This window comes from Tauraco erythrolophus, chromosome 9 (assembly GCF_009769465.1).
Source record: "Tauraco erythrolophus isolate bTauEry1 chromosome 9, bTauEry1.pri, whole genome shotgun sequence".
Taxonomy (NCBI): Eukaryota; Metazoa; Chordata; class Aves; order Musophagiformes; family Musophagidae; genus Tauraco; species Tauraco erythrolophus.
In genome coordinates, this window is record NC_141473.1 from 16,320,880 (window position 1) to 16,333,883 (window position 13,004).

General features: G+C 63.4%; 3 protein-coding genes across 4 annotated transcripts; 2 read left to right on the forward strand and 1 right to left on the reverse strand.

Annotated features, from left to right (window-relative positions):
• Positions 1-399: 399 nt before the first annotated feature.
• AVPI1 (arginine vasopressin induced 1) lies at positions 400-851 on the reverse strand. Its single transcript, XM_086616820.1, has 2 exons — positions 568-851; positions 400-448 (listed from the first exon to the last, which is right to left on the reverse strand). The coding sequence occupies exons 1-2, from the start codon at positions 849-851 to the stop codon at positions 400-402; spliced, it is 333 nt and encodes a 110-aa protein (XP_086472946.1).
• A 949-nt stretch (positions 852-1,800) lies between these two features.
• MARVELD1 (MARVEL domain containing 1) lies at positions 1,801-4,267 on the forward strand. Its single transcript, XM_086616696.1, has one exon. The coding sequence runs from the start codon at positions 1,801-1,803 to the stop codon at positions 2,326-2,328; it is 528 nt and encodes a 175-aa protein (XP_086472822.1). The 3' UTR covers positions 2,329-4,267.
• Positions 4,268-5,966: 1,699 nt separating this feature from the next.
• On the forward strand, positions 5,967-11,310 carry ZFYVE27 (zinc finger FYVE-type containing 27). 2 transcript variants are annotated; one of them, XM_086616233.1, is made up of 12 exons: positions 5,967-6,163; positions 6,237-6,307; positions 6,379-6,565; positions 6,747-6,842; positions 7,017-7,129; positions 7,861-7,991; positions 8,361-8,432; positions 8,596-8,616; positions 8,820-8,964; positions 9,268-9,314; positions 10,180-10,261; positions 10,487-11,310. In XM_086616233.1, exons 1-12 carry the CDS (start codon positions 5,967-5,969, stop codon positions 10,549-10,551), a joined length of 1,227 nt encoding a protein of 408 aa, XP_086472359.1. In that variant the 3' UTR covers positions 10,552-11,310. The 2 variants fall into 2 exon arrangements, with proteins under 2 accessions (XP_086472359.1, XP_086472360.1); XM_086616234.1 differs by lacking the exon at positions 8,596-8,616.
• The last annotated feature ends 1,694 nt before the right edge of the window (positions 11,311-13,004 follow it).

Genomic DNA, 13,004 nt, shown 5'->3' on the forward strand with positions numbered 1-13,004 from the left:
GCAGGCAGCAATGAGACCCCAGCCCCTGAGTCAGGCCCACCTGCATCTGACCTGAAATGTATTGTTCTAATGCACTGTAGAAATGTATGTAATGTATTTAAACCATGCAACTGTCTGAATAACAGCTGCCGTTCTGTTGGCTGCCTCTATGTCTCCACAGCACCCTAGGGCAGGTCAGGGCTGTTGCCCTTGCACTAGGTCCAGTACAACGGCCTGGACCAAGGTCCTGCTGTGCCAGAGGTTGGCAAGACACAGCCAGAGGCTCACACAGCCATCACCGTCCACCTTTTATTAACCATTGCACCCTGTCCAGTATGCTTAGTGTCCTTAAAGAGCCCGGTTGTCCCGCACCCGCTGTCCATCAGCCCCGTTCCTCCACGGCCCGGCCCCTCAGTGCTGCTACGTGGACCCTGAGGGCGTCTCGGCCCCGTGGCCACCCTCCGTGATCCTGCGGGGAAGAGGTGTGTGTTAGCGGCCCGCCGGCCGCGCTTCTCTCCTCCCTCCGGTCCCGCCGGCCGCGCTTCTCTCCTCCCTCCGGTTCCCCCGGCCACCCCGACCCGCACCTACCGAAGGCGGCCGAAGCGCCGCAGCGCCGCCATCCCGCCGCCGGGCTGGGCCGGCCGCCGCCGCCGGAGCCGCCGCAGGGCTCGCGCCATGCGCCGCTGCCCCGCGTACCGCCAGACGAGGCGGGCGCGCTCCTCGGGCCGCTCGGCCCCACCGCTCCGGAACAGGCTCCGCAGCTCCAGCAGCCCCACGCCCTGGAAGATGTTGGCCGAGGCCCGCTTGCGGTCGCGGGCTGCGGGCGCCGCCCGCCCCGGAGGGTCGCTCACCACCGAGGCCGGCGTGCCCATGGCCCTGGCTGCTGCGGGCACCGGAGAGATGGCGTTAGGCTCGGCTCCGCTCTCGCCGCTCGACCCGGCCCGTCTCCCCCAGGATCTGGTGCGGATGCCCGGTGAGGAAGGGCGGGCGGCAGGGAAAGGACGCGCCGCGGCCGCAGGAAAAGGGCGGGCCGGGGTGCCGGGCAGGAGGCCAGCCGCGCGGGCGGGGCCTCCCGGGAACGCGGGAGGCGCCCGGCTCGGGCTGGCGCACGCAGGTCCGGTCCCGCCCCACCGGTGCCCGGAGCGCTGGGCCGCGCCGTGACCCACTTTCACTCCGCCTCTGCGCCGCGCCCGCCGGCCCCTCGCACAGACCTGCCGGTGGCGGCCGGCGCGGGTCCGCCAGGCGGCCGCTGCGCTCGTGGCGCCGCTCCGCCCGCCGCGCCGGGGTCCCACCGCCGCTCCGTGCCGCGCGCCCCGTTCATTCACCCGCCGCGCCTCGCACCGCCCCGCGCCGCCAATCCGCGCCCGCCTCCCGCTGGCAGGGCCAATCGGCGCCGAGGGGCGCGGCCGAACCGCCTCTCGGAGGGAGGCCACGTGGCGCAAGTGACGTCACAGGAGGGGGCGCGGTCCCGCCCTTGGGCGGGGCCCCGGCGCGCGTTACGTCGAGGGGGGAATCCCAGGTGACGTAGAGGGGAGCCCCGCCGCGCGGGGCCCCGGTGCGCTACCCCCGACCCCGCCGCCGGCACCAGCTGCCCCGCCGCCTCCTCCCGCCGCTTCCCGCGCATCCGCGGCAGCCCGCGGGTGTCCGGTGGGCCGGCGGGAGGCGCGGCGGGGCGCGGGGGCGGGGCGGGGAGGAGAGGAGAGGGGCCCCGCGCGGGGGGGGGCCGTTGGGCGCCAGATGTTTGGCAGCGGCCGGGGGAGGAAGTTGCTGCCGGGGCCCTGAGTCCCGCCCGAGCAGCGCCGGAGCAGGCAGGGCCCCGCCATGGCGCGCACGGCTCCCCCGGCAGTGCCGCCGCCTCCGGGGCCACCGTCCCGCGGCTCCCTCAGCCTCCACCGCGCCTACCTGCGGAGCCCTCTGGGCCTGCTGCGCTTGGGGCAGCTGGCGCTGGGCGCTGCCTTCTGGGTGACGGTGGCGGCTCACAAATACGAAGGGGCGGCCCACTTCGCCCTCTTCGCCGCCGTCCTGGTCTGGCTCCTCACTCTGGCGCTCTTCGGGCTGAGCCTGCTGGGGCGCTGGGCGCTGGTGCCCTGGCTGGGCTCCCGCTGGCTCCTCACCAACCTGGTGCACGACCTGGCGCTGGGTGTGGGGCTCTACGCGGCCGCCACTGGCATCATGGGCTACAAAGCCAGGCAGAAAAGCTACTGCAACCTGCCGGGCTACAGCCAGCAGTGCCTCTATGGCGCCTACCTGGGTGCCTCCGTCTGCGGGGGCATCGCCGCCTGCCTGTACCTCTTCTCTGGGCTCTACTGCCTGTCACGGCGCTGCCGGGACCAGCGCGACATCATCTGAGACCCTGCAGCACTTGGCTCCCCTTCTGCTCGCCCATGGATGGAGTACAGCCCTCCCTTCGGGATGAAGTGACCCTGCCGCCCCATCCCCTCCTGGCTGACTGCACCGCTCTTCCTCCGGAGGCTCCTGCGCAGATGGAGGGACAGACAGAGGCCTTCCCCGAGCACGGCTTCCCCTGCATCCCGCCAAGACAGCGTGGACACTCGGCCGCTGCACAGGCCCCTCTCCCACCCCTGGACAGACGTAGGCTATTGCAAGTGGAAGGACTCAAGCGGAGTGCCCCTAAGAGGGACCCTAATTTCTGGGAGCCCCCAGGGCCCCTTCCCAGCTCCCCTGCCCATGGTCTTGCGGATGCTGCGTGCTCAGGTGGGTGCCAACCTGTCCCCGGGGCGGAGGGGAACTGGCCTCAGGGGAGCTGAGCAGGAGGCAGTGGTACGTATTGGGGCTGGGTGTGCAAAACTCCCCCCAACCTGCTGGCAGCCCCCTCCTGCCGTTCCCATCTGCGTGGCGCCTCTGCAATTCCCTAACGGAGGCTCTGATCCTGGCTTCCCCAGCCTGGGCCCCTCCTCCTGTCTGGCGTGAACACGTCCGCTGTCTTGCTGGAGTGCTGCGGGGCTCAGCCCCTCCCTGCCTTATGTTTCCGGGGTGTGGAGACACCCAGGTCCCACACAGCCTGACCTGACATCGCCCCGGCCCCCCAGACACGCTGTCCTGTTTGGGGACTGAACCTGTTCAGGGCAGCAAGGCCTCCATCGCTGCGGGGCGAGGGGTAGGGCGAGCGGGGCCATAGCCTGGTCCTGTGACCCTGGGCAGGGGATAAATTCCTCCAGCCTTGGCGTTTGTACTGCCCCGGGATGGGGTCAGGTGCCCCTGAGGTTGAAGGGAGCAGGACACCAGGTCGTTCTGTCCCCCTGCCCTCCTGCAGCGAGGTTCGTGGCTCCGAGCTGCTCAGAGCCACGGAGCCTGCCCCAGGGCCCATCTGCTCCGACAGGGACAGCCACAGCCTCGCCAGCGGCGCTGGAGACTGGCCCGCAGCCCTGCCTGGCTCTGCGGTGCTCGGTTTGTCATCCCGGAAAACTCTCATCCTGGGGCTCTCTGGATCCATCTCGGGGCCCTGCACTGCCCAAAGACTGCGGCCAGGTGGAAGGGAAGGGTGAGAATGGCAGCACGGTGGTGCTGGGCTGCCCCTGGCACCGTGGCCGTTGGGGAGCTGGAGCCAGGTGTTGCGGGGACACAGCCTGTCTTGGGGAACAGAAGAAGAGGACGCCGGCAGTGGGGCCAGCCTGGCCCTGGATCAGCCTCTGAAGCCCACTGGGTGCCAAGCCCTGAGGCGGCTGTGTAGGGCTGACTGGAGCAAGAAGCAGCCAGAGACTGGGAGTTTGTGGAGGAGCACCACAGTGGGGCTTCCCTGCCACAAGCCCTCCTTGCCGTGCCTGGACACAGGTCCTCTTCCTCGCTCTGGGTGCAAGGGAGGGTCTGCCCCAGTCCCTGCGTGGGCTTGCATCAGCAGGACGGGTGTCCCCAGTAGCTGGCCATGGGCACTGGCCATTGCCTGGGGTTCCCTGGTGCCTTTTTTGGAGTGCAGAGCAGCAGCCATGATCTCTCTGGGGCTTGGAGGGGTCCGGGATTGGCGCTGGGTCACCACTTCCATCATGAGGTGTTGTCCCAGCCGATCCTCCCTCCTCACCAGCCCCTGGGCCATCTATCCCTTCCCTGGGCAGGATGTGCTGTCCCTACTCTGTGTCAGGGCTGGTCCCCGACACCGCCTGCCCCTGCCTGCTCTGGTACAGCCCCTTCCCAGGTTGCCCAAGATGCCCAGCGGGATTTCTGCTACCACAAGTGCCTTTCCCTGGCTTTCTGCAGCCCTGCCTGTCTTGCCAGCTCTGTCCCCCTCCAGCCCCTTCTCTGGTGCCTGTGACTTCATCTTCTGAATAAAGCAACGTTGGCACTTACCGGGTGTCTGGGGCTTTGTGCCAGGGCTGGGACCTGCTGGTGATGGAGTCTGAGCTGAGATCACACCTGGCTCTGTCGCCCTGCACCCTGTATCTCCCTGCCTGGAGCTTCTGGCTGTGGTCTCAATGTCCTGCTGTGCTCTGAGGTCACGGGCAGGCTCCCTGGTGCCGAGCCACCACTCCTGGTAGAGAGGCTTAAACCTCTGCCCTTGGGGACAGGGGCTGTCCCCAGCCCTGCTGCCCCCTCCAGAGACAGAGCACAACCTCATGCTCATGTGGGTGCTGGATGCGGGCACCTCCCATGGCCCAGCAGTGCAAAGGGAGGTCAAATCCTCAGGGCTGTGTGGCCACAAGGATGTGCTGGGGACAGGATGGAACTGCATTCCTATGGGCTTTGTCACTCAGGGCTGAAAGGGCTCTCTGTCCCAGGACCAGGGCACTGCTGGGCAGTCGTGCCTAAGCTGCTGAGCCTCTGGTGAGCCAGGGGCAGTCTAGGGGCAGCTAGCATCTCCTGGGGCTGACTCTGGCCCTGGGCTGCACTCTGGGGACAGGGATAGGCCTTGGAGCTCTACCCACAGCTGGGGTGTCATTGAGCCCCCCAGCCCTCCGCCTGCAGGACATGAGCCCTGCTCACTGGAGGCTGTGGGCAACTGGTAGCAGCATTGAACCCTGTGCTGCCCTCAGCCTGAGAGCTGGCATAGGGTTAACAACGTTGTGTGGACTGTTATGTGATGGCATCCCTCCTTTTGGCATCGGATGCAGCCCAGGGTCTCCAGAGCATCCCTGGAAGCCAAGCACTTGGCAGGACAGCCTGTGGTGCTTGGGGCGGTGGCAGGAGGACTGCAGGCTACTGTGCAGTCCAGGGCTGGGCTGCTCTGAGGGCCTGGAGGGGCAGTGGATGAGCTGCCAGCCATGCTCAAGGGCCTGGGGGGAACCCTCCACGCCCTCCCAGGGACCCCTGGTGTGGGGCTGGTGTCTGATCTCTCCCCATGGAGAGGTGCCCTGGCAACAGAGCCCATGAGGAAAAACCTACAGTGCCCGGACGCGCCTGGGATCTGGCCATGCTGAGACCCAGACTGGGACTGAGCCCTGCACCAGGGTTAGACCCGGATCAGGACCATACCCAGACTGGGACTGAGCCCTGCACCAGGGTTAGACCCGGATCAGGACCATACCCAGGCTGGCACTGAGCCCTGGACCAGGATCAGACCGGGATCAGTGCCCAGCCCTGGACTGGGACCGGACCCAGGCTGGGACTGAGTTCCCGGGACCCCGATTAGCCCCAAGTCAGGGCTGAGCCCCGTACCTAGACCGGACCCACCGGGCCCGAGTCCCGGCCCCTCGGTCGGCCCCGAGCCCCACGCCCTGACTGGCCGCAGGACCCAGAGAACACCCATGGCCCCGACCTTCGGGCCCGCCCAGCCCCGCCGCCGAAGAGCCCCCGCGGGCCGGGCGGGGCGGGGCGGGGCGGGACCGAACTGCCGCCGTTTCCGGGACCGAGGCCTCTTCCGCCTCTTTGCCCGCGCAGGGGCGGGGTTTCTGTCTGCGCTTTCTAGCGCGGCTCTTCTGATTGGTTGCGTGCCAGCGCCGCGGGTGAGGTCACGGTGTAGCTGGCCGCTTCGCGGAAGTGGGGTGCAGGGTAGGGTCGTGCTCGGCGGCGGCCGTGCTGCTCTGACCCGTCCGGTCATGCAGGCGGCGGAGCGGGACGGGGCGGCAGGCGGCCCCGAAGGGGTGGCGGGGGGCGGTGAGGCCCCGCTGGAGCCGTCGCCGCCCAAGGCCGCCGCTGCGTTTGACCTGCTGGAGCTGGTGCGGAGCTACCGGCGGCTGGAGCTTTACCTGGAGCCGCTGCGGGATGCCGCCGAGGGCGTCCGCTCCCTCCTTCGGTAGGTGCGGGCTGCGCCGGGACCGAGAGTGTCCCCAGGGCGTCACGTCCCTCATCCTCGCTGCTCTCCACAGGTGGCAGCGGCCCGTGTGCTCCCTCCTCGTCTGCCTCGGCCTCAACTTCCTCCTGCTCACCCTCGGCCAAGGTGCGTGTGGGGGCGATAGGGCCGGTCCCCTCCCCGGACCGCCCGGGCTGACGCTGTCCTGGCTCTTCCAGCCGCCTGGTACTCAGCGCTCGCCCTGTTGGTCGTGGTGCCGGCCCTGCTGGGCTACCTGCAGGAGACGTGCCGGGCCCGGCCCTCGGAGCCAGAGCTGGTGCGCAGGAGGTACCACAGCGTCCGCCGGGAGGACCTGCGCAGGGTGCAGCTCTCGCGGCAGGAGGCCATCGCCCAGGTCAAGAGCTTGTGAGTCTCTGGAGCCATCCCAACTGTGTGTCTTCTGGGGCCTCTGCAGCTGGGAAGGCTTCTCTGTGGCTGCGGAGGGCCGGGGTTCGTGCCAGCCTGGCCACTGTCAAGTGTATGAGGGTGGAGGAGCCAGGGTGTGTGTTTGTGGGGCCTTTCTGTGACTGTGAGTTCTCATTTCCAGCCTGATCCAGCTGGAGGGATTCCTGAGTGGGATGTGCTGCAGCTGCGAGGCAGTGTACCGTGTACTGTACTGGGAGAACCCCACAGTCTCTTCCCAGTGAGTAGCAGTGGGTCAGGCATCCTGCAGTGGGCTCAGGGGGGAGAGGGGCCTGGCAGGCCTGTGGAGCTGCATTTGATGTGTTTGGTACTTGGAGAGCACAAGTGGAGGCCGGATGAAGGAAGGGTGTGAGTTGCTCTGTCTTGGCCACAGTATTCTGTTGCTCCTTCCCAGGTTTTATGGGGTGTTGCTAGGCTCTGTCTGCGTCCTTTACCTGCTGCCCCTCTGCTGGGTCCTGGCCATCCTCAACAGCACCCTCTTTCTGGGCAACACTCAGTTCTACCAAGGTAAAAGACCTCCCTGGAAGTGACCTGTGTGGGATGGCTTGGGGAAAGGCCCTCTGAAGTCAGGGATCCTGTCCTGGACCTCTCCCAGCACCCTCATGTGAGCCCAGTGTCCTCTGTTGGGCTCTGCTGTGAGACCTGAAACCCCCTGAGGGCAATGGTGTCCTAGGGATGGTGCTCAGCAGCCCAGGTTGGGTGATGGGGCTCTGTGGTTCAGCTGTGAGAGGTGAGAGTCTCTCCTGATGTGTGTCCTGGTCTGGGTGCTGTTTCCTGCTCTCCTCTCTACTATAGCAAACTGGAGTCTGGCAACACAGCCTGTGCGTGAGCATTGCCACTCCTCTTGGTCCCTGACCCTGCTCTGCAGGACTTGAAATACTCTTGGTGCCTGTGGCAATGTATGATGCAGGCTTGAAAACGTGCCGTCGGAGGGAAGGAGAAGAGCTGGAGGCGCTCCCTGTTCTGTGGCACATGCTGGAGCAGATCTGTGTGGCTGAGCTGTGACTAAAGCCTCTGCTGTTCCTTGTCTTGAGCTGAGTCAGGTGGTGGGGGGTTCCTTCCTGCCCTAACTATGATGTGTGAGCAGAGGAGGGCTCAGAGTACCTGATGGGTGAAGGCTCTATGTGCCGATGTCTTGCCTTGAGCCCTGGAGATTGGCTCTCACAGTTGGCTTTTGCGTGGTGGGACTGGGAGGAGGGAAGTGCCAGCCCGCTCCAGCCATGTTCCCCTCTTACCAGTGATAATGGAGCTCAAGGCCTCGATTGAGCAGCGTGTGGGTACCAAACCCCTCGAGAACACTCCAGAGCCTGTTGAACCCCTGCCACCTGCTGCCCCTCCGGATCGAACCCCCACACCCACCAGCACAGAGGTGAAATAGGGGCAGGGCTGGCAGTTGTGGGGTGGGAGCTGCAGGGTCGTCCTTTTGGTCTGCCTTTTGGTCTGACTGTGCCTGTGTTCTTCTACCCACAAACTCCTTCTGTCTTCCAGCTTTGCTGGAAGCCTGTGAGCCCCTCCTGAGTTACTGGGGGGCTGTCCTACGGCTCTGGGGACTTGGCTCAGTCTTTTGCTGCACGTAAAGATGCAGTCTGGGGAGGCAGAGGCTCACTCACCTCACCTTCTAGGACTCTAGGGCCACTTGGGGCCTGGTCCTTTGTCCTGCAACCTGCTGCAGAAGTTTGGGCTCACCTTTGGACAGGGATGGGGATACAGCAGGACTAGCTCTGTGAATCTCTTGCAGGACCTTACCCCTGGCAGTGTGGAGGAGGCAGAGGAGGCAGAGCCTGATGAAGAGTTCAAAGATGCTATCGAGGTTTGAGGCTAGTGGGCTGGGCTATGCCTGTAGGGCATCTGAGGTGGGAAGGGGTGAGGGCGTTGATGGGTGAGCTGGGTGCTCAGGGAGAGTGGCTGTGGTGCTGGGTGCCTCTGATGTCATCTGTACTGCCTCTCCTCTCTGTCCCATGCTGCGGGAGAAGGAGAACCAGCTGCTGGTCATGGTGAGTATTGCCATGCCAAGGTGTGTAAGAGGGGCATCTCCCAGCTGGAGCTGACAGCCTTTGCCTAGTTTGCCAGTGGCTTGTGGTGATGCTGGGTGGAGCATCCTGCTTGTTGGGTGCCCATCTCTGGGGTGGGCTGCCCTGCAGCCCTCAAGCGTGCCCCCAGCCACCCCCCTGTGCTCAGCTGGCTCTGTTCCCTGCAGGAGGATGACGAGAGCTCTCAGTGCTCAGCAGATTTTGACCTCAGCCTCCCAGACAATGGTTTTATGAGCAAAAACGAGGTGATCCGCAGCAAGGTGTCACGCCTGACCGAGCGCCTGCGCAAGCGCTACCCCAGCAACAACTTCGGTAAGGCTGGGAGCAGGTGCTGCTTGTGGGAGCTCAGCAGAGTGGGATCTGTGCTGCTCTGTGGTGACCACTGAACTCTAAGTGGTCAGAGTGGTGTAGTACCTGCCAGGGCTGTGCCGACACCTCCAATGACCTCCTCCTTCCATGGAGAGGATGTTCCTAGTCCTCCTAGGAAGGTCAAGGATGGGAAGGTGAAGCAATGTTGTCTCTAAGCTGAGCCTTTACAACAACTGTGGGTGTTTCTGTACCTCTTGCAGTCCCAGGCAGCAGAGCCCTGCCTGACCTCTGCTCTCTTTCTTCCAGGGAGCTGCACGGGCTGTGCAGCCACCTTCTCTGTGCTCAAGAAGAGGGTGAGTGTTTGGCTTCTACCTCAGCTTGCTGCCTGTACCTGACGCAGAGGTGTTGCCTGTGTCTGGCTCACCCTGGCTTTTCCCGGCAGCTCAGGGGCTGGCCTCAGTCACAGTCCGGCAGCAGATGATCTCAGCTAAGTGCTGGGTGTTGTCGCATGCCTAATGGTCCCAGGGATCCCTTGTCCTGTAGAGCCTTTGTCTAGTTGCTCCTTTGGAAGCTGCTTCAGGCCAAACCCGTGTGCTGGTGTGGAAGGCACCTGCTCTGTGCCCTGGTTGAGCCAGTTTCCTGTGGCCTGAGAGCTTTTGGTGAAGCAGAGCATGGGTCTGCTTGTGGGAACTAGAGGAGCAAAGGCCTCCCTTGTTGTCTTATCTGAGCCCCTGTGCATGATCTCACAGACCCCTGGGTGGTTCTGGGAAGGATGTATCTCTTGCCTCCTCCAGACTCACATTACTGTCTTCCTGCTGCCTCCCATTCTCTAGACTTGTGGCCCCCTCCCCTTCCTCCTGGGTTAGTCTGATATACCTCTGGGACTCTCTGGAGCTTGTGTCCCTCCAGGGCTACAGCATAGGAGGTGATACTGTGTCTTTAAACCTTCTGGAGCCTGTGGTCTCAGTGCTTTCTCAGGCTGGGTGCAGGCTTCCTGTGATGTTAGAGCATACTTGAATGCAGATCCAGTGTTAGGCCTGGACAGTTTGTCCAGGCATTGTTGACAGATGACCCCTGTGCTGTTGCTGTTGGAGCTCGGGGTTTGCACTCACTCCCCTTCAGCAGAGAATGCTGCTAGCAGTGTTCTGACACTGGAGTTTGATGGAGAGGGCTGGGAGTGGGACCAGAGTAGGGTCTCACCTCCACCTCTCTCCACAGCGGAGCTGCAGTAACTGTGGGAACAGCTTCTGCTCCAGATGTTGCTCCTTCAAAGTCCCAAAGGCTGTGATGGGAGCCACAGGTGAGTGAAAAGGTGGAGGAGGGCAGAGCTCCTGCTCCCAGCTGTGCTGTTTGCTGCAGGGATTTGCCCCAGCAGTGGTGGGGAGGGTTGGCAGGACCTGCCCAGTGCAGCCTGGCTCGGGTCAGAGTGGTGATGGTTTTGCAGCTCTGAGAGCAGCTCCATGGCTGGGGTCCCTAGCCTGTGGTGGGGAAGGGGAGCATCTCTGACACCTGCTTTCCTTTTCAGCCCCAGAGGCTCAGAGGGAGACGGTGTTCGTGTGTGCTCTGTGCAACCAGGTGCTCATCAAGTGACCAAAACAGGCCCAGCCAGCTCCTGGGCCCTGCACTGCCTGACACCTGGGACAGCGGATGCCCTGCCCTTGCTCGCCGGGAGCCTGGGCTGTTTGGTTCCCAGTGTGGTGTCACCCTGCCAGAGGACACGCACGCTCCCTGTTCCTCCTGCCAGTGCCAGGCTGGGGACAGACTAGCCCTCCTTGCCACACAGCATCTGCCGCACAAGCGGGGTTCCTGTGGCGAAGCATTGCCCCCAGCTGTGCCCCTGTCCCTGCGGCTGTCCCCTGGAAGCTGCTCCAAGCCCTGGGCACGCCCTGGCGCTCACTGTGACCTGCCACGTACTTGTCCAGGCCCTGTGTCCTGGCTCAGTGATGGAGGAACCATCCTTACCACATGTGGTCCTACATCTATCTCCTGGATGGGGCAGAACAACCTCAGGGCTCTGTCCCTACCTTTTCCAGCACTGTGCTAGGTGACTGTATTTTTGGGATCAAGGCAGAGCTCTGCCTGCATCCCCAGGAGATGTTGTCTTGGCCACACTGAGACCATGCTAGTCACTCCTGTGCTCCTCAGCCTCACTGCCTGCAGGTTTAGTCTCCCCTCATCCCTATATTTGGCTGTAGCACAGAGGAGACGAGGGTAAGTTTGGTCTGGGCTGTGTGGCCAAGTCTCCAGCTGCAATGTGAGGAGAGGCATGAGTTGGTGCTGCTCTGTGCACTTAGTGACTGCTGCTTTCTACTACAGATTAATATATAACTGTATATAGAGAATGACCAATAAATCTCTTGCCCTCAGCTGCCTCCTGTCTTGCCTCAGTGAAAATTGTCCCAGGCCCCCCCTAGCACCTCTGTGGCCTTGGCCCCACTGTCCTGTGGGTGGTCATGGAGAAACAGTGTGTCTCTGCCAGTAGGTCCTCTTGCTTACTGGAGTTTCCATCTTCTTTCATGCTGTGGCTTTCATGCTATGGCCTTGTTTGCCCCCTCAGGGCTGTATGCAGCTGCCCCTCCTTGGCTGTGCCAGGGCTGGATCCTGCTGGGCTGGAGCCAGGGAGAAGCTCAGCTCTGGCAGGAGCTGCTGGGTTTCCTGTCTGTCTCCTGGGGCAGTGCCTTCCCCTGCCCTGTCCAGGCAGTGGTTCTGGCAGCTGCTTGCTTGCACAAGGGTGACCTTTCCCTGTGTGAACAGCAAAGCTCCCAGCTATCCCAGGAATGTGACCCTGGCTGCCATGCAGCTGTGAATGGCCATGGCCTGGGTCCCTGCCAGCCAGCTGCAGCTTCCCCCTCACCAGGAGGTCTGGGGTGGCATTGCCCAGTGCCCACCAGGCTGTGACACTCACCCCACCAGTCTGGGATGGTGCTGGGGGCCCAGGTCTCACTGCTGACTATGCACGCCACCAGTGTGTGGCAGCCTGAACCCTCGTCTTGGCCACGGGCTCACAGACCTGGAGCTGTGCCTTATGGAAATTTGGGGAAAAACTGGACTCGTCAGTGATGATGGTGTCTGTGTTGTGCTGGGTGTGCTTCAAGGCCAGGGTGTTTGGGGGGGTCAGTGAGTGCTACGGAGCAGCCATAGCGCTGGGGGGAGGGCTGTGTGCATCCCAAGAGCTGTGAGGTGGTGAGAGTGTAGCTGCAACGGGGAGAGCACTGGTCCGGGGGGTTGAGCTGTAGAGCTCCGAGGGCTGACAGTGGAGGCAGAGAGAAGTCACTTGTGTTTCTAGAGAAAACACTTGGAGCGATGAGTGCAATGGCCATGTATGTCTAAATGCTCCCTGGAAAGATGCTAATGACGCAAAATACAGAGGGCTACAGATAAACTTCGGCTGTGGGAGGTGGGGTTTTATTTATGCACTTCTAAGTTTTGCAGTAAAATAACATAATTGATGATGTTTATTCCTATGGCAGTGTGCTCAGCAGCCTTGCTCTGAACATACCTTCTAAGAATGTTTGTGTTTTTTCTCTGTTTTTTTTTCCATATTGACTGAGGTGGAGGGTGGGGGTGCCCCCAGTGTGAGGCTGTGGCAGGGTCTGTCTGCCCCATGTGCCTGCCTGGAGTGGGACGTGAGTGCCTTTTGGGGCTTTGGGAGCTGGGGGATGGCCAGTGGGGCCGAGGCCATGTCCAAGGCAGGCAGCAGGAGCAGGGATCACCTTGGTGAGGGGCAGGTGCCCAGTGGCCTCATCATCCAGGAGGAGGGTGAGCACAGGCATCCCGCAGCCTCAATTCCCCTCTTGTCCCGGGAAGCTCCCTGCAGCGGGGCCAGCTCCAGTGAGAAGCCACAGCATCAGGCAGCCAGGTGCTGGGTAAATATCCCGGTAGCTGCCTTCGTGCCTCCCTCACCCGGCGGGACAGACGGACTCAAGAATGTGCTGGGTAAACAGGGCCGGAGTGGGACGGTGGCAAGCGGGCTGCCCCTCTCGCCTGCTGTGACTCGGGGGCCGCTGGGGCTGCTGAGTCCCTGCTCCTGGGCTGAGGCATCC